At 43.4% G+C, this 23,949-nt stretch overlaps 1 protein-coding gene across 4 annotated transcripts in view; it reads right to left on the bottom strand.

The window, feature by feature from the left end:
* The window catches only part of JADE3 (jade family PHD finger 3), an 87,414-nt gene that overhangs the window by 21,989 nt on the left and 41,476 nt on the right, over window positions 1-23,949 (bottom strand). For 2 of the 4 annotated variants that reach the window (XM_075130941.1, XM_048859347.2), the window contains 4 exons: window positions 23,327-23,386; window positions 21,437-21,519; window positions 3,419-3,490; window positions 379-536 (listed from right to left, as the gene is read on the bottom strand). In XM_075130941.1, the coding sequence (XP_074987042.1) occupies window positions 379-536; window positions 3,419-3,490; window positions 21,437-21,519; window positions 23,327-23,375 (362 nt within the window). In that variant the 5' untranslated portion in view covers window positions 23,376-23,386. Of the gene's footprint in view, window positions 1-378; window positions 537-3,418; window positions 3,491-5,246; window positions 5,339-21,436; window positions 21,520-23,326; window positions 23,387-23,949 lie in introns of those variants that run through there. The other 2 variants (XM_048859368.2, XM_048859357.2) reach the window with 2 other exon arrangements.

Below are 23,949 nucleotides of genomic sequence, written 5' to 3'. Positions count from 1 at the left end.
GTTTTCTATTTGGAATTTTATTTGGTCACAATAAGTTAGATGACTGTTTTACGCAGTGCACCAAATGCTCAAAGAAAGCATTTTTGTTTTTTAGTTTGATCCTAGTTCTGAGTACTGCATGTTTGCTTTCTTCCTTCAGTTCAGATCTGCCTATTCTCTCCCAGCCTCAAGTACCACTGACGTTGACTCCAAATTGGTAATATTTTAATTTTAAAAGATTTTTGGACTTGGGAGACAGTTGTACCACAGGTTTAAGTATACTAAGCAAGCAATCAAGCAAGCGTTAGCTGTAATTAGATTGTAAATCCTTTGAGACAGACTCGTTTTATGTTTTGTCCATTCAATGTTTAAGTACATTCAATGTTTAAGACGAATTACCTGAGAGAAGGCTGTGGAATCGTGTCGGGACTAGCTGGGACCTGAACACCCTTTTCCCATTCTTGTTTCCATGTGTCCGCAAAGAGGTAATATTCATCAGGGTTAACATGGTGAGAGTCTGGAAGTTTCATGGCACTAATGAGGTCCTTCCGGAACACCTGCAAAGAAAACCCAGATATCCTATTTGAGAGAAGGCAGGTGTATTAAATGGAGTCTTAATCATTCTCCCTTTCCCTAACACAATAACCAACCTGTTAACACATTTAATGTGGTCAATTATTAGTCAAGTATTCTTAAAACAGGCTTTCTAAACTGGGGCTATGGGTTGAAAAATTACACACACCCCTTGTTCACTGTCTCACAGTAGAAGCTACATGTCCTTCCCTACTCCTGCTCCCTCCCCTCAGACAAGAGCCTTTCTGCCTACTGAGGCCTCCCCAATTCCACTGAGCACCAGGAGATCCCACCCTCACCAGACTGGGAGCCTCACGTTGCTAGTCCATCTCCTCCGAGACATTAATCCCATTTCTTCACAGAAAAACCACTGTGGACTTTATAGTAGGGCTGTCAAGCGATAAAAAAAAAAAATCACACCGTGATTAATGGTGCAATTAATCACACTGTTAAACAATAGAATACCATTTATTTAAATATTTTTGGATGTTTTCTACATTTTCAAATATATAGATTTCAATTACAACACAGAATACAAAGGGTATAGTGCTCACTTTATTTTTATTAAGTATATTTATTAAGTATTTGCACCGTAAAAAAAAAAGAAATAGTATTTTTCAGTTCATTTAATACAAGTACTGTCATGCAATGTCTATCATGAAAGTTTAACTTACAAATGTAGAACTATGTACCAAAAAAGTGCATTCAAAAATAAAACTTATTTCAGAGTCTGCAAGTCCACTCAGTCCTACTTCTTGTTTGTCTGAGCAATTGGCTGAACAAGTTTGTTTACATTTGAAGGAGATAATGTTGCCCACTTCTTGTTTGCAATTTCACCTGAAAGTGAGCACAGACTCTCTCATGGCACTGTTGTAGCCGGTGTTCCAAGATATTTATGTGCCAGATGTGCTAAAGATTCATATATGTCCCGTCATGGTTCAACTACCATTCCAGAGGACATGCATCCATGCTGACGACGGGTTTTGCTCAATAACAGTCCAAAGCAGTGTGAACCGATGCATGTTCATTTTCATGATCCGAGTCGGATGCCACTAGCAGAAGGTTGATTTTCTTTTTTGGAGGTTTGGATTCTGTGGTTTCTGCATCAGAGTGTTGCTTTTTTTAAGAATTCTGAAAGCATGCTCCACATCTCATCCCTCTCAGATTTTGGAATGCACTTCAGATTCTTAAATCTTGGGTTGAGTGCTGTAGCTATATTTAGAAATCTCACATTGGTACCTTCTTTGCGTTTTTGTCAAAACTGAAGTGAAAATATTCTTAAAACTAACATGTGCTGGGTCATCATCCGAGACTGCTGTAACATGCAATATATGGCAGAATGCAGGTAAAACAGTGCAGGGGGACATACAATTCTCCCCCAAGCAGTTCAGTCACAAATTTAATTAATGCATTTTTTTTTTTTTTTTTTTTTAAACAAGAGTCATCAGCATGGAAGCATGTCCTCTGGAATCGTGGCCGAAGCATGAAGGGGCATATGAACGTTTAGCATATCTGGCACGTAAATACCTTGCAATGCTGGCTACAAAAGTGCCATGCAAATGCCTGTTCTCACTTTCTGGTGACACTGTAAATAAGAAGAGGGCAACATTATCTTCTGTACATGTAAACAAAGTTGTTTGTCTTAGCAATTGGCTGAAGAAGTAGTAGGACTGAGTGGACTTGTAGGCTCTGAAGTTTTACACTGTTTTGTTTTTGAGTGCACTTATGTAACAAAAAAAATCTACATTTGTAAGTTGCACTTTCATGACAAAAAGACTGCACTACAGTACTTGTATGAGGTGAATTGAAAAATTTTTGTTAATCATTTTTACAGTGCAAATATTTGTAATAAAAAATAATACACACTTTGATTTCAATTACAACACAGAATACAATATATATATATGAAAATGCAGAAAAACATCCAAAATATGTAGTACATTTCAATTGGTATTCTGTTGTTGAACAGTGCGATTAAAACGGCAATTAAAACTGCAATTAATAAGTCACGATTAATTTTTGAGTTAATCGCAAGAGTTAACTGCGATTAATTGACAGCCCTACTTTATACCCATTTCCTCTATCTCCCTGCTGCTCGCTCCAGACTGAAGGAGTGGTTAATTACCAGCAACTAGGGGAGGCAGAGTGCAGGTAATCATTCCCAGCAGAAGTGAAATAGGCTCACTCAGAACCCCAGGCAAAAGTCCCTACTCACCACTGCCTCGGTGGCCACAGACACTCTTCTCCTACCTCAGCCTCCCCAACACCCTCCAGACACTGGTCTGTCCTTAGGAGGGTGACCAGATGTCCCGATTTTATAAGGACAGTCCCGATATTTGGGGCTTTTTCTTATGTAAACACCTATTACCCCCCACCCCGGTTCCTGTTTTTCACGCTTGCTATCTGGTCACCCTAGTCCTTAGTGTATAAGACACTGAAGCTAGACAGTATCTTAAGGATTAAAGATAAACTAAACTGAAGACTTTACAATGCTCAATATTATATTCAAGATTCTATGTGTCTTATGACAGCAACCATACAATCCTATTTTGGTATTATTCGGTACAAGCCATATAATGCAATACATGCTCTCTAAAAAAATTGAACACTGAGCAATCACTAAGTTCTTTTAGCACTGATATGGTTTAAAAAAGGTATTAAGTTTCTTAAAACCAAACACAATGTTGTTTTAATGGAATAACCTCCAGAGACTGCCTCCTCTAGTTTGTCTCTTCAAAAAGATAGGTACACACAACTTAGCAGAGTGGTTTAAGTGAAGGGCACATTTACAGTTTGCATTAGATAGAAGTTAACAAATGCACTGGTAAACTATGAACATATTTATACAATGAGCAAAAACAGTTACCATGGCTTGTTTCAAAGAAACTGGCCTCAGGTGGATGTCATGGCTGATCATGCTCAACAAAACGAAGAAACCCTGTAAGCCAAAAATGATCTAATGGGCAAAAAATCAACAGAAGGGAAAATTATCTCTGATGGATTATCTCTTGGTACCACTGAGATAATGTCAGATAAAAACAGTAATTAGAGGTTTCAGATTCACAGCTCCTTTTATCCTCTCTTCAATCTGATGGCATTAGCCATTTTAAGATTGGTTTAGAATCCTCTTCAGAATTTTATTGGCCTGCACCCTCAGTGTGAAACAGATTTTGAAAGCTATGTGGGATGGTACAGCTAAACTTGATTTTTTTGCAAACTCATTGTAAAAGGAATCTGAGCATTTCTAACCTTGGGCCTACCGGAAAAAGCGTAACCACCAATTTTTTTCTAAAGCACGTGATCTAGCAAACTTTAAATATGTTTAAACTGGGTCTAGTTATTAAAACTCCATTTTAAATCATTCAGGCAGACAATTTCATTATTATACAAGCATACGTTTGTTAATTATTTTAAAAGGAACACAATCATGTCTGTCTTATTAAGATAGGCTGCCGGTAATCTGGGGCAGAGATAGCAGCTTATTTTATACATGAAGGAGCGCATACTAAACAGAATCTTAACAAAAATAAACTATGACAGACCCCATAGTCTCCACCACCTAATGTCCTTATATTCGAGCACTCAGTTTACAGAAGTCTTCTGTTGTAAGATTCCTCAAGTAACCTTTAGTAGCTAATTACTAACTAAAGTAAAATTTTGGAGAAGTAATTTATAACCAATTAGATCACTGGCCCCAGACACGTTAATAAAGCTTGCCCTAGCTATACCATTGTTGATTAGAAGCATACTGACAACAACTAGCTCTGAAGATTCCCTATGCTGGAGCAAGAACACTGCAGGGAAACTGAAATCTGTTGAAACACCCAATTTTTTTAAGCAGTGTAATATAATAAATAAAAAAGTATTTTATTCCAATTCAAACCCACATGACTTCCATCTTTACTGTGGAAGACAACTCCGGAAAAAGAAGTTTAAGAAATACTAACATGGCACACTTCTGAAGAGTCCCGGAAAAACTCAACAATATATTAAAAAAGAGCAGTTACTGGCTTAGATATTTGAGAAGACACAATTTAATGTTATCTGAGGCAGTGCTTTACACACCACCACCTTGTAAGTACTGGCTGAAACTAAAACCACAGAAGACTTCATATCAAAACAGAGTGATTACTAGTACTAGAAGTGAAAGCGCTATTAGAGAAGTTGGTATTCTCACAGCATGGCTTTAAGGTGAGTTCATCTCATCATCCATTATATATGTGAGTTGTGTCATCTATATTTTTAGAACGTAAGTCCCTTGGGACCTGGACTATTTTTTTTCCTTTGTTGCACTGCACCAACCACATGGTCTGTGCTCAGCAATATTAAGTACTCTGCTTCAGACACCAAAATAGATTTACAGTAGAGGTATCACTAGTGGCCAATCAGATGTAATTGTTAGGCATATAGAGGCTCTAAAGCAGGGGTAGTCAACAGGCAAACTGTGGGCCAAATCTGCACCACCGGACACTTTTGAACGGACGCGGAAATATTTTTATTTATCATTACTTTCTCTGGAGTCTGGACCTTCACTATACTTTGACCAAGAAATTTAGACCTTGACAAAAAATTAATGAACTACCCCTGCTCTAAATCACAAGGAACCCAACACCTGACCAAAGTTTCCTCGGTACACAGTTTTCTTCCATAGTTACAGAAATGCTGTAACCTAGCTTTTCTTTCAGAGATCTTACCATTGTTACACAGCCATCTATAGTTCTGTCCATCAGCCACAAACCTGGTTTTTCACCTTTGACCAAACAGTCTCTTCCAACAGTTAAAAGCTCTTGCTCAGAGAAAAAAAAATATGTATTGAATATTAATCACCTTACAGTTCTTTGCCACTACAAGACCTGGTGCAAGTAGGAGAATTTACTTATTAATTCAGTTAAATTATTTTCAGCATGTGTCCTCAATGCTGTCACTATGCCAAACAGATCTGGCAAAGAATGGACTCTTTCAAAAGGGAACAGTGTCTGGAAATCTAGCTTTCCTTGAGTTGCATGTATTTTGGAGCAATCTTAAAATTCCCCCTCATTGGCCAGATCTTTGGAGTAGTGATTCCAAGGAATTGCCTGAGTCATGCCAAAGGACTGCAAGTTTGTAATACCGCTCAGCCAAAACCCACGTCGTGTCTAGTATGCTGGGTGATGGCATAATGAGATGCCAAGGTATGGACTGACTACCACATTCCGCTCTACAGATGTCCTGGATAGGAACTTGAGCTACGAATGCAGCCGAAGATGCTTGAGCCCTGGCAGAATGCACCATTAGGGCAGGAGGACCTTTGCGGGGTCGTAGCATGTGAGGACACAGGAAGTGATCCACAATGAGATTCTCTGGCAGAGACTGAAAGGCCTTTCATCCTGTCTGCAATGACCACAAAAAGCTGTGTAGATTTTCAAAATGATTTAGTCCTTTCTATATAGAAGGCTAGTGCACATCTGACATCCAGCGAATGGAGTCTCTGTTCCTCTCTATTGGCATGTGACTTTGGATAGAAGACCAGAAGGAAGATATCCTGGTTACTGGATGTGATCACAATAGAATCTTGATCTTGAAGACGACTGTATGAGGCAGCTCCAACGCAAGAGCTAGGATTTCTGAGACCCTTCTGACAGAAGTAATGGCCACTAGGAAGGCTACCTTCAAGGACAGGTAGAGCAGAGAACCACATTGCCAGTGGTTCAAATGGGGTGTCCTGTCAGCCACACCAAACATTGAGTCATCCTGGGCTGTGGCCCAGGAAGGAGCAGAACTGAAGACACTTCCTGTTGTGCCGCATCACAAACAGATTTATGTGGGGAGTCCCCCACTTCTGGAAGGGGCGTTTCCACAATGTCTGGACCATTTATGGTGGCTGGAGAAGGATCTGCTGAGGTTCTGTGACCCCAGCAGATAGAAGGCCCTAAGGTGGATCGAGTGGGCTATGCAGAATTCCCACAAGCAGTGCCCTGTGCCCCCACCGCCTGCTTATATAAAACATTGCTGTTGTCTGTGAGGACTGATACACCCTTGCCCTCCAAGTGGTTTTGAAATGCCTGGTAGGCTAGGCGAACCACCCTGAGCTCCCTGACATAGATGTGTAGCAAGAGCTCCTCTGGAGACCAGAGGTATTGAGTTCTGAGGGGCCCTAAATGAGCTCCCCAGCCCAACACTGAAGCATCTGTGACAAGACACCCTGACGGATGGGGTCTCAAGAAAGGGACTCCATCACACACTGCCAACGGGTCCAGCCACCAAAGGGAAGCGATCACTGATGGGGGAAGCGTGACTACTGTGTCCAAGTGGTGCCAGCCCACTGCATATACCAACGCCAACCAAGCCTGAAGAGATCTGAGCCATAGTCTTGCATGTTGGACAACATAGATGCATGATGCCTTATGGCCCACGAGCTTTAAGCAGTGATTGGGTGGTTCCTGAGGCTTTCTGCAAGTGCCCCTTTCAGTTAGAACTGGGCTTCTAGGAAGAAAACTCTGGCTTGGACCGAGTCAAGGATTGCCCCAATAAATTCTATCCTTTGAACTGGGGAGAGGGTAGACTTCTGGGTATTTATTAACAGGCCTAAGTCCTGGAAAGTTGACTGTATTAACTTTACATCTATCTCTACCTGGGCTTTGGTCCGACCTCTGATCAGCCGGTCGTTGCAGTATCAGTATGGGTGGACCTGAACCTCTTGTTTCCTCAGGAAGGCCGCAACGCCTGCCATGCACTTTGTGAACACCCGCTGACAGACCAAACGGGAGCACTGCAAACTGGTAGTGCACATGGTATTAGCAGGAGTGTTGTAAGGAAGACACGAGAAGTAATTCTTCTGTTCTAGTCCGTGCTGATTAAGCCTCAACTAGAGTACCGTATACAGTTCTGGGTGCCACATTTCAGGAAAGATGTGGATAAATCTGAGAAAGTCCAGAGAAGAGCAATAAAAATGATTAAAGGTCTAGAAAACAGGACCTAACAGGGAAAATTGAAAAAATTGGTTTGGTTTACCTGGAGAAGAAAAGAGAGGGGACATAACAGTTTTCAAGCACAGTAACTTCTCTCTTAACGTCGTAGTTATGTTCTTGAAAAATGTGACTAAGTGAAACAATGTTAAGTGAATCCAATTTCCCTATAAGAATTAATGTAAATAGGGAGGGTTAGGTTCTAATTTTTTTTCCCCACAAGATAAAAGACATTATGTACTGTGGCAAGATGGCCGATTTTAGTTTGGTGGGTCCTGCGCTTTTCTTGGTGGGGCACTCAGATGCCACCCTTTGCCCCTGCTCTTGGGTGCCGAGGGCCCCGCTACTAGCCTGGGAAGGTGGTAGAGGAAGGAAGCGGGGGAGGGGGTCTGGGTTTGCTCTTCGCTCTGAGTCCCAGCCCCTCTCAATCCCTGTAGGTTTCTTACCCTCGTCCCCCTTAGGTGGGGTTACCCTTGGCCCTTAGATGCTGGGGGGAAGGGAATCTCCCTGTCCTGCTGGGCAGAGTCTCCCTTACTCCAATTCTCAGGTCTTCCAAATCTCTCAACGCGCCTCCAAGCTCCAGTCCTTTCTCCTTCCTCCTCCTCCTCTGCCTTTTATTAGGTTCCTAACAGGGCCTTAATTGACTGCAGGTGCTCCAATTAACCTGCAACCACCTTCCCTAGTCTACAGGGAACTACGCCTTAATTAGCCTTGAGCTTATATATCTAGCACTCTCCCACTGCTCCCTGGCCCTCCTGTATCACAGTGCACATACAGAATAAGTTTAAAACAAACAAATTTAATACTGTACTCAGTAATGATTATTGTGAAGCTTGGCTGAGGTGGTGGAGTCAGGGGGTGAATGAGGGTGGATCGTCCAGCTGCTTCTCTTGCTGTTCTTTCCAAAGTGCAGGGGGATGCTCAACCTCCAGCTTTGCCCAGGCCTGCCCCCACTCCACCCCTTCCCTCAAGATCCCACCCCCACCTCACTTCTTCCCACCCCTGCTCCACCCCCTCCCCCTGAGCACGCCACATCCTCGCTCCTCTCCCCTCCCCCCCAAGCCTCCTGATCACCGTGAAAGAGCTGATTGCTGCGGGTGGGAGTCATGGGGATGCAGGGAGGAGTCCGAGGTAATGTGGGCCCACGCCAGGATAGAAGTGGGAATAAACAGTCCACAAAAACTGGGGAATCTGGATCCATACTTCAGCCTAGTAAATTGCCCAGGCATCCCATCAAAAGGCCTGCTTGGACCCCGCCAAGTGTCTGGGGGAGCAGGAAGCAGGCATGGACGCAGACAAGGACAAGGGCGGAGGTCTCCTAAAACCCCTACTCTTCCTCCTACTGTAGTCCTGCCGGGCAGGAGGCAGGAAGAACCGAGCAGATGGCTGAGGGTTATAGTGCTTCCTCGAGGGAGCCAGTGTATGCAGTCTGACTCCTGGACCTAACCTTTCCTAAGCAGAAGGGTTGAAGGCACAGGTCAGAAGAGGAAGAAAACATTTCAGAACAACTTCTAGAATGTGCTCTCTGTAAAAACTAGATCCTGCGTTTACTAAGCAAGAAACTAAGACAAATTGACAAAAAATGCTGTTTTACTGGGTAAACAGGAGCACTACCTTCCTACCAAAAAACCCAAAAGTAACAACAAGAAAACATTCAATAAATAGCTTCCTGTGGTCATGTCTCATTAATGGACTATCTTTTGTAAAGCATGTCCCTAACTGTTATTCTAGTTAAGCACGTCCCTAACTGAAAGAAAGGGCAAGCTCAGAATCATGTAGTATTTTTATTTATTTTAGTAAAGAAAATATACAGAATATTCTAACCAGAGACACAAATACGAGTCAACTCAACTGGAAACAGAAGTAGCTGCTATGCTGATGTGGTTTTTCAAGGAGCCATTTTACTAGACAAAAACAACCAACCAACCAACAAAAATCTACATTAGGAAGTGTCAGCTAGAAGACTGGGGAAAACAAGGCTGTGTTTATGCTCCACTAACATGCGCTTTCATAACACTTCACATGCTCAAATCACAGTACACACTTCGTTGTATATTCTCCATATAGATGAGAACTATAGAATTCCTCCCATCCTTTCTGCTAACCTTGCCTTTTCATTAGCCTGTCCTTCTCACAAAGCTGCTCCACAACCATGGTCTGTGATCCCTTGTATCTGGCTAGTCACCCTAGGTAGCCTTATAGGAATGAGTTCTCCAGTATCACTACAGGGAAAAGCCATAACGCAGCTCTGCAAGTGCTTCAGCAGCCCCCAGTTTAGTGGTTCATTTGATATTCTATGCATGAAACAAAGATTACAATATAGCATAACATCCTGAAAGGTTGCTTAATGCCAAAGGCAAATCTATGCCTTTTATTCTTAAATAGACAAATTCTTGTCTTGCCTAACTACTGAAGGTAATAAACACAGTAGTCTGCCTCTTAACAAGTCTCCTGAAAGAGGAGATTATCTTATTTATAAACACACATGCCCACAATTTGCTATTGTAGCACACAAGTTTAAAATTACAGTATTTAGAAACAGATCAGTGTGTTACTGGACAAAAAAAATCCCATAGTCATACCAAGAGCACCGTTTGACAGAAGTGAAATTAGTAAAAGAATGAAAGTTTGTAAGGACTCAAAGCACGAAGGGAGGGATTTTAGTCCTGCTTTACATGCAAACCTCAATGAAACCTTAGCCCAGGGGTCCTCAAATTTTTGATCTTACGCCTCCCCTTACCCCTGAGCCAGGGCCAGGAGCAGGGTCGCAGCGGAGCCACCCATAGTTAAGGTTGCTGGACACTTCTCGTTATAGACCCTGTTGTCAGTTGCTTATAAAAAAAAATATGGACTGAAGTTTTTGATGCTAGGTACCTGCGCCAGAGGCTTGATTTATTTATTTTAAAGTTTCAGCGGTTTCTCAGAATGGGGTTAGGGAAAATACATTTGCTTGTGTAAAAAATTTAGTACACCTATCTGAAGCTCTTACATTTCCACATTTTGGAGTAGGGATTTGAAATTTGTTAAGAGGGAACTGCTCTGGTATAAGGGTTGTGCCTTTTACCATCCCAGTGAAAGTTTTCCCATGTCTGTCCAAGTTATAAGACTCTGAAAATTAGTTTGCACATTACTCCTGGGGGAATTCTGTGCCACTGTGCAACGCAGAATGTTGCGGAAATTAACATTGTGCATGCAAAATTTCCTTTCCCCCCACAGAGGGCTTCAGTGCTGCTGGCTGCCACTAGGGGCCACTGGACTTAGAGCCCAGCTCACACACAGAAGACATCGCTGTGGGGAGGAGGAAGGAGCTGGAGAGTTACCAGCAGCTGCAGTTCCCCATATGCCTTGAAAGGAGAGGGCCGCGCACGTGCAGGAAACTCCGTGCAACCCTGGGACTGAGCATCAGGCTGTTTCTCCCTCTGGATCCCTGAGCTCTGAGGCATGGGGCGGGGCAGGGTGTGTGTGTCTGGGCTGGCCCTGCAGCTGGGCTGTGGGGAGGAGGGGTTGTGGGTGTCTGGCCCCCCGGCTGGGCTCGGAGGGGTAGACAGAAAACAGGCTTGTCACAGGGGTTTCTTTAACTCTCTACTCCTGGGGGAAATTTTGCATTTCTCTGTAATGTTGCAGACATTCTTGCCGACAGGCATTTTGAAATAAATTACCAAAATAATTCAAACTGGCGTGATTATGTAGTGTGATTTTGACAAATAAAGTTTGCAGAATTTTAAATGTTGTGCACAGAATTTTTTTTTTTTAAATGAAGAATTCCCCTAGGAATAGCACATGCTCAGAGACTTGTTAGCTACATTCTCCAAAAGTTCCACCTGTACTAAGCATGCACGGTCCCCTGACAGCACATATGTGAGGAATGAACTGCACATGAGACAACCCACAAAGCAAATGAGTATGCTCAATCCTAGGGCTATAGGAGGAGCAAGACTTTCTCTGCACCTGCTCCTTCCAGTAGTGGGGGATTCACTGCGCTGGCAGGCACCAGTATTGAAACAATAGCTTCCAAGATTATTCAGCACACAAGAGAGACTGGCACCTAGGCATTGAGGAGGAAGAGAAAACAGCAGCCACACTGGAATGTAGAAGGGTAAGAAACAAGTAGGGGGACATGAGGAAGAGAACAAAGAGGCTGGGGAGGAAGAGGGGCTGAAGTCCAACTACTAAAAGCACATTCCCCTACAGAACCTTTTGTAAAATTATACAGAACCTTTTGTAAAATTATGTGCTTAGTGATCATTGCCACACCCAAGGACCAAAGTCCATTATGGGGTTAAATCCAGCATAGCAGGTACATAACCTAGGATATAATTTTCAGCAGAGATTTTGCAGCTGAAACCAAGCACCAATTCATGTCCACCTCTATCCACCGCTGCCTGACCGTTGGACAATCCCACAGGATAAGCATCAAGGTTCCTTTTTCTTTGTTACAGTGCCAACAAAGAGGATATGGCCTTTATCTTGTGTAACCTCTGTGGCATCCAATACATTTTGAGTAAAATTGTTTGTTGCATCAAGCAAAGCCTGAGACAGAGGCATTTTTAACATTAATAATATGCTCTGCCACCTAGATTCTTTTAAGGACTCAAATCTCCTTCCTGAACTTTCACAAATGTCTAAATCAATGGAATTTCTCTTCATTAACAAAATATACACAGTGGACATGGGCCTGGGAAGTTTATGAAGCATTTCTAAGGTACCCACTAGTTCTGAGGTCTCTGGGCCAAACTGATATTTCAGCAAGTGTCTTAGTTGTAACTACTGCCACTCCACTGAGGGTAGCAGGTCATAACATTGCTTTAGCATTAGGAAAGGGACAGCCCTCAACACTGACTGACTATCTGGGAAATCCAAAGGATGCCTCTGCCCAGCCAGTTCTTCCAAATTATAATTCTGTTCCCAATTTGCAACTCTGAGTTGCCTCAAATAGGTGTTTTTGACAGCAAGGATGAAATTGATCCCTCTTAGTTAGGATAGCCCAGATCTGTATCTCAGCCTCCACTGAAGGCACCTTATTTTCCTCCATTGGGCAAAAAGAACTGCAGAGACCCACTGGGGAAATTGGATGCATTAATGCACATTCAGTTTCCACCCACGTAGATACAAAGATGTTGTCAAATTGGTTCTACCACATTATCTGTGAACTGATAAAAGCATAATAGTAATTATGTAGGTTTGGGAGCCCAACCCACCCGCCTCTCGCCTTGCATACAGGGAATTGGAGGATGGTTTGTTAAAAAACACAATAATCCTGGGTGTTGACCAGGGCCGCACAGGAAGGCTCTAACAATGCTATTAAACCTTTTAAAATAAGATGGAGGAATTTACACAAAATAATTATAACAGTCTCCATATTATTCACCATCCCATTACTTAGAATCGTAGAATCATAGAATATCAGGGTTGGAAGGGACCCCTGAAGGTCATCTAGTCCAACCCCCTGCTCGAAGCAGGACCAATTCCCAGTTAAATCATCCCAGTCAGGGCTTTGTCAAGCCTGATCTTAAAAACCTCTAAGGAAGGAGATTCTACCACCTCCCTAGGTAACGCATTCCAGTGTTTCACCACCCTCTTAGTGAAAAAGGGTTTCCTAATATCCAATCTAAACCTCCCCCACTGCAACTTGAGACCATTACTCCTCGTTCTGTCATCTGCTACCATTGAGAACAGTCTAGAGCCATCCTCTTTGGAACCATCTCTCAGGTAGTTGAAAGCAGCTATCAAATCCCCCCTCATTCTTCTCTTCTGCAGGCTAAACAATCCCAGCTCCCTCAGCCTCTCCTCATAAGTCATGTGTTCTAGACCCCTAATCATTTTTGTTGCCCTTCGCTGGACTCTCTCCAATTTATCCACATCCTTCTTGTAGTGTGGGGCCCAAAACTGGACAGAGTACTCCAGATGAGGCCTCACCAATGTCGAATAGAGGGGAACGATCACGTCCCTCGATCTGCTCGCTATGCCCCTACTTATACATCCCAAAATGCCATTGGCCTTCTTGGCAACAAGGGCACACTGCTGACTCATATCCAGCTTCTCGTCCACTGTCACCCCTAGGTCCTTTTCCGCAGAACTGCTGCCTAGCCATTCGGTCCCTAGGTCTGTAGCGGTGCATTGGATTCTTCCGTCCTAAGTGCAGGACCCTGCACTTATCCTTATTGAACCTCATCAGATTTCTTTTGGCCCAATCCTCCAATTTGTCTAGGTCCTTCTGTATCCTATCCCTCCCCTCCAGCGTATCTACCACTCCTCCCAGTTTAGTATCATCCGCAAATTTGCTGAGAGTGCAATCCACACCATCCTCCAGATCATTTATGAAGATATTGAACAAAACCGGCCCCAGGACCGACCCTTGGGGCACTCCACTTGATACCGGCTGCCAGCTAGACATGGAGCCATTGATAACTACCCGTTGAGCCCGACAATCTAGCCAGCTTTCTACCCACCTTATAGTGCATTCTTCCAGCCCATACTTCCTTAACTTGCTGACAAGAATACTGTGGGAGACCGTGTCAAAAGCTTTGCTAAAGTCAAGAAACAATACATCCACTGCTTTCCCTTCATCCACAGAACCAGTAGTCTCATCATAGAAGGCGATTAGATTAGTCAGGCATGACCTTCCCTTGGTGAATCCATGCTGGCTGTTCCTGATCACCTTCCTCTCATGCAAGTGCTTCAGGATTGATTCTTTGAGGACCTGCTCCATGATTTTTCCAGGGACTGAGGTGAGGCTGACTGGCCTGTAGTTCCCAGGATCCTCCTCCTTCCCTTTTTTAAAGATTGGCACTACATATTAGCCTTTTTCCAGTCATCCGGGACTTCCCCGGTTCGCCACGAGTTTTCAAAGATAATGGCCAATGGCTCTGCAATCACAGCCGCCAATTCCTTCAGCACTCTCGGATGCAACTCGTCCGGCCCCATGGACTTGTGCACGTCCAGCTTTTCTAAATAGTCCCTAACCACCTCTATCTCCACAGAGGGCTGGCCATCTCTTCCCCATTTTCTGATGCCCAGCGCAGCAGTCTGGGAGCTGACCTTGTTAGTGAAGACAGAGGCAAAAAAAGCATTGAGTACATTAGCTTTTTCCACATCCTCTGTCACTAGGTTGCCTCCCTCATTCAGTAAGGGGCCCACACTTTCCTTGGCTTTCTTCTTGTTGCCAACATACCTGAAGAAACCCTTCTTGTTACTCTTGACATCTCTCGCTAGCTGCAGCTCCAGGTGAGATTTGGCCCTCCTGATTTCATTCCTACATGCCCGAGCAATATTTTTATACTCTTCCCTGGTCATATGTCCAACCTTCCACTTCTTGTAAGCTTCTTTTTTATGTTTAAGATCCGCTAGGATTTCACTATTAAGCCAAGCTGGTCGCCTGCCATATTTACTATTCTTTCGACTCATCGGGATAGTTTGTCCCTGTAACCTCAACAGGGATTCCTTGAAATACAGCCAGCTCTCCTGGACTCCTTTCCCCTTCAAGTTAGTCCCCCAGGGGATCCTGGCCATCCGTTCCCTGAGGGAGTCGAAGTCTGCTTTCCTGAAGTCCAGGGTCCGTATCCTGCTGCTTACCTTTCTTCCCTGCGTCAGGATCCTGAACTCAACCAACTCATGGTCACTGCCTCCCAGATTCCCATCCACTTTTGCTTCCCCCACTAATTCTACCCGAGTATCAATATTCTACTTGAGTAGAATTCTATCAACAATTCTACTTGAGTATCAATACTTTGTTTTTGATCACAGCTGCATCCTGAGCAGAAGTCTTCACTGAGTTACTTAAGCCCAGGTTGCTTTCCTGAATTAATGAACTTAAGCTGGAACCCTGTAAAGTATACAATTTAAGTTTTTTCCTTCAGTGTGCATTAATTTGCTTTCAACAACATTTAATTTAGTATGCCATCACACTGCCCATTCATACACGGAACACACAAGAGGTTTGTAAGTTCTCAACGGAATCATGCCCAACTTCTCATTCAGGATCTGATCTTGCAAGGTGCACAAACCCTTGCAGACAATGATCAGCAGCTTGCAAGGTCAGGCCCTATGATTTCATGTGGCAGGTAATTCTCCCAATATCACTCTACATAAAAGCTTCATACGTCCAGGTTATAAAACTGGGTACCTTGCATGAAAAGAGCAAAGGTTGGTATGGCATCAAAGCATCTCAGCGTATTATAGTCAGATATGTCCATACGAAATACTATGAGTAAATTTAATGCCCTCGTGGCCAAGATAGAATCCCCTCTGCAGGCAGTTTTGGCCAAGGAAAGGTTTGTCCAGGAATGCAGCAGGCAAACTCCTTTCCACCCCAAAGGCACCTGTTCCAAACCCCCGGGAGTAAACATACACACCGGAATAGTACAAAAAATATAGGAAAGGGAAATATTTATTTACAGAGGAATGAATGAAAGGGAAAAAAAACACAAGGGGGGGAGAATATAGGTGGAGCAGTGAAACAGCATTACATTCAACACGAGGTTCCACAGTCCCAGTGGTACCACAATACGAAAGGACAGACACTGAGCAATGTGTCTACACTAAGAGTTCTGGGCAAAGTTCCAATCTGGCAGTGAATCTCAGGTGCTCCTCGTCATCTCTGGTGCCAGTAAACTTTCCCCAACAAACCCCTCTGGTGCCCACTTCTGCCACTCTCTGAAAATCCACAGAGTGACAACCTCCCACTTCGCTAGCTACAGCTTCCCTTCTTATTCCCAATGCAAAGTTACCAGCCCTAGTACTCTCAGCTCCATACAGCTCTGAGCAACAGATATACTGGGTCCAGCTCTGGTTTGTCTTTCTTGGGTGATCCCTCCCTGGCACAGTGCTCCTCCTGTCCTTGGGCATCTGCGGTCAGCCGCTTGGTCCCTCCAGGCAAGTTCTTGACTGCTTATGTGAGGGCCTGCATACTGTACCTCTCTTGCTTGGAGCTACTGACACCTTAAGCTAAGGAGGAAGAAGGAAGGAAGGAGTGTGTGTGTGTGTGTGTGTGTGTGTTCATTTACTATATGTTCCATTCTATGCATCCGATGAAGTGAGCTGTAGCTCACGAAAGCTTACGCTCTAATAAATTTGTTAGTCTTTAAGGTGCCACAAGTACTCCTTTTCTTCTTGACACACCTCTGTCGCTCTCCTTCTCTCCACTCCACTGGAACAACCAGCACTCCCTCTCTCTCAGGGAGAAAATTTTAAAGGGGCCATGCGCTCTAAACCCCAAGGGGGCTACATAAGCAAAGAAGGGAAGATGTGAAGCCAGCATTTCTATGTGAGGAGAGTTAAAATAGTATGGGAGACCTGTTTGAAGACTGCAACCTGAACTCTGCGTTCCTTAAAATTCCAAGGGGGAGATTTTCCCAGGAATTAAAGGAGCATAAGTCCGAGTGACTATCAGTGGAACTCATGCTTCTAAATCCCTTAGGCACTTTTGGAAAATCTCCCCCTTGGAAAAGGAGCATTCACTCTACTGCAACCTTAACAAAAAGTTATTCAAAGCAACCTCTAAAGCTAACTGGTGGGAAAAAAAAGGTCTTGGCCCAACAGCTACTGTATTACTTTAATATCATGAAAACAGCTAAAGTTTTAATTTATAAAACTCCAAAGGTGGGGGTGGAAGGAGGAGAGAAAACACTTAAGTTTAGAAATTTGGAGACCTAGCAAACCAAGACTTTGTGTAAGAAACACAAAGGGGGAAGGGGAGGGGGTGACGTAGAGGTTAATGGTAATTGGGACAAAATACAATATGGTTTTACAAAAGGTAGGCCCTGCCAGACCAACCTGCTCTCCTTTGAGGAGGAGGAGACAACAGGTCATACTGAAAGGAACTGTGAGGCTAGAGAGAGGTTACTAGTGGAGTTCCTCAGGGATCAGTCTTGGGACCTGTCTTATTTAATATGTTTATTAATGACTTGGCACAAGAAGTGGGAGTATTTTAATGAAATTTGCAGATGACACGAAACTGAGATGCACTGCCAATACAGAGGATATCGTACAAGATTTGGATGAGTTTGTAAACTGAAGCGATAAAAATGGGATGAAATTTAACAGTGCAAAGTCATGCACTCAGGGACTAACAAGAATTTTTGCTATAATCTGGGGATTTATCAGTTGGAAGTGACAGAGAGGAGAAAGACCTTGGTATATTTGTTGAATACGGGATGACTGAGCTGCCAGTGCAATGCAGCCGTGAAAAAGGCTTATGCAGTCCTAGGATACATCACGCAAGGCATATCCTGTAGAGACAGGGAAGTGTTAGTATTATACAAGGCACTGGTGAGACCGCATCTGGAATATTGTGCGCAATTCTGGTCTCCCATGTCTAAGAAAGATGAACTCAAACTGGAACAGGTGCAGAGAAGGACTATTAGGATGATCAGAGGAACGGAAAACCTACCTTATGAGAAGAGACTCCAAGAGCTTGGTTTGTTTAGCCTAACCAAAAGAAGGCTAAGAGGAGGTATGACTGCTCTCTATAAATACATCAGAGGGTAAATAAGTCCTCTCCCTTCCTGGTATTTAAGTGAAGCGCCAATGTTGACACAAGAAAAAAAATTTAATATAAACTGGTTATCGGTAAGTTTAGACTTGAAATTAGATGACAGTTTCTAACAAGGAGTGAAGTTCTTCAACAGCCTTCAAGGTGAATAGTGGGGGCAAAATCAATCAGTCAATATCAAACTGTCTTGAAGACTGAGCTTGATAAGTTATGGTATGATAAGACTGCCCCCAGTGGCATGCAGCCAATCTGCAACAGCTAGTAGCAAATATGTCCAGTGGCCAGTAATGGGACACAGCTCTGAGTGACTACAGGTCTAACTGACCGTCATATTTGGGGTCAGGAAGAAATTTTCCCCTGGGTCAGACTGGTAGAGACCCTGGGGGTTTTTCGCCTTCCTCTGCAGCATGAGGCATGGGTCACTCACAGCTTTAAACTAATGTAAATGGCAGATTCTCTGTAACTTGAAGTCTTTAAATCATGATTTGAAGACTTCAGTAACTCAGCCAGCAGTTAGGGGTCTATTTCAGGCGTGAGTGGGTGAGGTTCTGTGGCCTGCATTGTTCAGGAGGTCAGACTAGATGATCATGATGGTTCCTTCTGGCCTTTAAGTCGATGAGACAACTGAAAGTCACATGCATAGAGAGAAAGGGGTAAAGGGTTGAGGCTGGCCCCAAGCAGTTTAGTAATGTTCCCTTAAGAAGGGTTTTTAAAAAGAAATTAAAAATCAGGACATTCTTCTACAAGAAAATTGTATTTTTTGACACTAAGTTTGTTTGTTTTGTTTTGTTTTTTTAAGATCAAGTTGCAAGTGTCCTTTTAAACACTGTAGCAGGAAAGCAGGATTTCAAGCACTATTAGAATAGTTGGTCTGATGAAGTTCAAAGACACTTAATTCTTTTTCATCAGAGTACACTCTAGTTTCATTGAAAAAGGAGATTCATACTTGGAAGATGGTTTGGTTTGCCAGTAAGACTGAGTGCATGTTTTGGGGCTAAAGATACGTACTCACAGTAAAGAGACAGAAAATGTAACGTGTAAAGGAAACTAAAGTATGAGAGACACATGCCTAATTTTATCTTCCAATAGCTATTACATACAGCTATACATTTGATGAGTCTTCATACTGATTGTTGTTCATATGTACATGCGTATAAAGACGGGTGGAAGGGAGTTGAAGCGAAAATAGGAGACAGGAGAAGATAGGAGAGTCCCTCTGCAGGGAGACATGGGAGAGCCACAGCTTAAGGAACATGGGGATCTGGGTGGGAAGAGCATGCCTGTGTAAAGGGATGATGCTACAGAATATTTAAAATAGTGGCAGACATTAATATTCTCATTAATTGCAGTTCATATTTGCCTTTCTGGTATGAAGGCTGAATCACTGTACAGAGAAAATCCTTAAGAAGATTTCGGTGGTTAAAACTAGAATCTAAGCATATTATTGAAGAGTGCGATTTCATAAGGAAACATTTTACCAAAAAGGACAGACTTTTCCTTGGCAGTGCAAATGACAGGCCACTACATATACCATTGATCAATCTTCCCCCATGCTTCAGAACACTTGTTCAGTTTCTCTTTTAAAACATATACTAACAGTGGGGAACTTAATTAACACTTGCTAAAACTAACTTTGGGAGAACAAGATACACATTTTAGACACTGCCCTTTGCCACCAAACCAAATACATTAAGCCAGTAAGCAGCATTTAATTAAGGGACTTCCACCTGCTCTTGAATTCTCACAAGGACAGGCAAACTTGTCCATTCACAAAATGTAGTCAGCATTTCATTGTGTGCACTCCCCCGCAAACAGAGGAATTTTGCTACATACATTTTCCTGGATGAACCCAGTCTAGCTATTTATACAACTCCCATCACAGCAGGTGGCTAAAAAGCCTATCATTTTGTACAGCATACATTTTTACCTTGAGCCATGAATCTCTGGTTTAAATTCTAAAGAATCAAAACATTTTCCCCATGCTGTCAGTTCACACTTCCCTCAGCTATCAATAGTCACACCGGCACACATGGGCATTTGTGGTTTTTCAGGGGGGGTTTTGGGAAGGGATTAAGGGGGGTGGAGGTGGCACAAGATTGGCAACAAGTAAATAGAAAAATAGTTCCCTCAGGGAATGATTAGTTTACTTCAGACCCCAAGAAAGAATGTCAGACTTCATAATGCTTCCAAACGGGAAAGGGACCATCAGGGGCTAAGCCCCACATATAGTGGCAGAGCTGTCACAGTAAATACTTGTGGGATGACTGATATACTGCATCATCACTTGTGGGCTACTGTGCCTGAAGCTGCTCTAGCCTCTGGCAATCACTGTAGCCTGGTCCTCCAGCATGTAGGCCTCAGGTGACAGTAGGGTGATCAGATGTCTTGATATTATCAGGACCATCCGGATATTAGAGTCTTTGTCGTATATAGGCAACCTATTACTCCCTCCTCCATCCCGATTTTTCACACTTGCTATCTCTTCATCCTATGTAACAGAGGGAGAAAGCAGAGACCAGGGAATACAGGCTTCTATGGTGTCAATTCTCTTCAGCCCTACAGAGGGCTCCCTACTGTGTATGCTCCTGCTTCTCCAGGTCCAATCATTGGTAGAAAGTGGAGATTTGAGTTAGGGAATAGAGTCCTGAGCCAGATAGGAGAGGGAAGAGCTGTGTCTCTAAAGATAGATTTTCTCACCTGCAGAGGCTGGGTACATGTGTGTGCAATGGAGTGTGGCACGTCCCGATACTGGGGAAGTAGGGTGAGAGGTTAAGAAAGCGGGCATGTACTCAGCCCATAGGCATAGATGTTCGATATTCCTGAGAAGGTGAGAGATGGGCTGGAGGGAGCTGAGTGGTCTTAGGGAGGTTCTCAGCCAGCAGGGGGATGGACTAGGTTGACATGGTCAAGCACAGGGGAGTGGAACCAATTGGTGACAGGCATGTAGAAAGGGTGAGGCAGCAAGGGGACATGGCAGAGTTAAGAGCTAGATTTGAAGAGATGAGGCTGGAATTAAGAAAACCGTAAGGCAATGACAGAGTAAATACAGTCCTTTCCTATCCTGCCCTTTGAAGTGTCCCCATGTTTCATTCTGAAGAGGGCACCCCTGCCCCTTAACAGCCAGCCTTATACCCCCCCCCCCCCCAAAACTCACCAAAGTGTCTGTATTTCACTTTCCAAATAGGATCAGCCTTCAAGGGAGAAGATCATGTGGGTCACCTTCTTCTCTGCAGCCCCACCAATCATTTTGGACCCCAACCACCACTACTTCCATACTACTATCCAAACATCCTGTCTGTGGACTGGGAGCATGCAGTTTCATTTGAGAGATTTTACAGTTAACACGATCACCCCTCTCCCCCCAAACCCATAGTTCAAAGCTTAGAGACAAAAAATATACATTACAAAATAATCAGATTACCACAATCTAAACTTTTACCATTGTTCTCACCTCAGCAGGTTTCTTTTGTTCATTTGCTGGAGTTTTTGATTTGCTCCTATATTTGGAACAAGAGGAAAAGGAAGTGGAAGGACCTATTTTAAAAAAAAAAAAAATACAAGAGTTTAGTTGTAACCCATTGAATTTCACATAATTCCTCAATATATTGCAAGGCACTATAGACTTGAATCATCTTTCTGGGTCAGCTGTACCCAAACAGGAACTTTCATGAAGTCTGTAACCCAACCACAGTCTCTTCTCAATACGTGTAGTTTCAGAAAGAATAAAGTGAAAGCATGATCAGAATATTCCCTGCTCTGCCTGATACACACCAGGTAAGAGCAGAGGACACGATTATGCAGATTCCTTCCCTTTCCACTAGCAATGTTCCCTCTAATTTTTTACGTCCAAGTGCGGAATCAATTTTGCTATGTGCACCAATATGGAAGTGATGTGTGCTGGGGGTGTGGCCGAGGGGTTCGGAGTGTGAGAGGGGGCTTAGGGCTAGGGTGCAGAGGGTAAGGGCACTGTCGAGGGGTGCAGGCTCCTGGGTGTGGCTGGGGATGAGGAGATTGGGGTACAGGAGGGGCTCAGGGCTAGGGCAAAGGGTTGTGATGCGGGCTCTGGGGTGGGACCAGAGATGAGGGGTTTGGAGTGCAGGCTCCCCCGGGGCTGCAGTGGGGAGAGGACTCCACCCAGCCCTCTCTCGCCACAGCAGCAGCTCAGGGCTGGGGGAGGGGCACCTCTCCTCTCCCCAGCAGCTCCGCCAGGGCCAGGCCAGGGAAGGGGCACCTCTCCCCACCTGCACAGCCCTTGAGAGCCTGCTGCGTAGCAACGCAGCTTACAAGGAACTTAGTTTTACACCCAATGCAGGCAATATTGGAGGGAGTAAGAGTGCAGGAGGACTGAGGGAGACTAGTTTAATGCCATCTTGATTCTCTAAAGTGCAGAGATGCACAAATATCACTGTCACTGCACTGCCAAGTTTTTAAGAAGATACTGGGTCAATATGTGATGCAATATATCATGCCTGTGTGACTCAAATGCAACATCAGCTGTTAATACTGTCAGATTTATGTCATGCTTAACAAAAACAGATCAGTCACTGCCCTGAAGAGTTTACACAATTTGATCCAGGGCCTCTAGACCCACAACTCAGTATCTTGAAGGGAAAGACAAAAATATAAACCAAAAGTGTGCCAAGAAAATTAAGACAAAAGCTTAAGACATTTGGTAGACATCTTTTCCATTTAGATCTCAATCCTCACGCTGATCTTTATGGGCAGAATCTTGAACCCCTGTGGAGCCCAACTGCCATTTATATAAATGCTAAAAAGGATGTCCCATTCATCTCTAGGCACACTTAACAGAAGTGTAAAAACACATCCTAAGCGAACTGTTTTCAGATACCCAACTACACATACCTTCTCCCACAAACAGTTCTCTACCCCTACAATTAAAATTTTTCCACTGAGGCTCTGCACAGGCTAGACCAATCATTCATATGGATCAGCTTACAGACTTTGGGTGCGCTCTCTCACTCGCGCACACACACACACACACACACACACACGCACTTCAAAAATATATATATTTCTGACTACACCCAATTTTCCTCAAGAGCGCATGCTCTCCTGCGTTATGGAATTTTCTCTAAAAGTACACATTACATTCAAATTCTGCACAAGATTCAAATTCTCTTCCTGAAATTATCAGGTTTTGTAATTTCATTTCTTCCAATGATAGATTTCAGTATTTTGAATTTTGGAGAAAGCAAAAAAGGAAAGGAAATCAAACTTGTTTAAAAAAAAAAAAAAAAGGATAAAACAGTTTGCCCTCAAGCCACAGGAGGAAACCATAAGGGGGTGATAGACTAAGGGAAGATTAATGCATACTACTTACTCTCATTGTCTGAACTGTCACTGGTGCTTAGATGCCTGTGGCGTTTCATCCTGACGCATCCTAAAGACAGAAAGAAAGTTGATACCATCCATTCTACCAGGCAATCAAAGGACTTGCTTACACACTTCCCCGCAGTTTGGACTATGGGGGTGTGAATAGCAGCACATACCAAGCTGCTGCACTGTAACTTCTCCATTGATGCTGCGGGCGCAAACTAAGAAGTTCCTAATTTGCCTCAATTACTCCTGTTTTAAAATGCTTACATTAATGAAAAATAGGAACCTTTTAGTTCACATCTGCAACATTCACACAGGGGAGTTACCATGCAGCACTTTGGTGCGCACTGCTATTCACACGAACATAATCCAAACTGTGGGGCAGTGCAGACATGTCCAAAGTCTCTGTGGATCCTGCTGGTTCACAGCAGGCTAGTCACACACAAAGCAGGATTTCTCTGAAGAGTTTTCTCAAGTTAATGTAAATACCTGGAGATCTAGCAATAGTTAATCACAAACAAAATGTAGTGGCCAGGCACACACAGCTCTATTTATGAGATTTAATATCCTCAGAGTTAATCACAAACAAAATGTCTCCTTTAAACTTTTTTTTAGAAGTTCAACCCG

Source organism: Caretta caretta, chromosome 1 (genome assembly GCF_965140235.1).
Source record: "Caretta caretta isolate rCarCar2 chromosome 1, rCarCar1.hap1, whole genome shotgun sequence".
NCBI lineage: Eukaryota > Metazoa > Chordata > Testudines > Cheloniidae > Caretta > Caretta caretta.
This window is presented reverse-complemented; position numbering and strand designations above follow the sequence as displayed.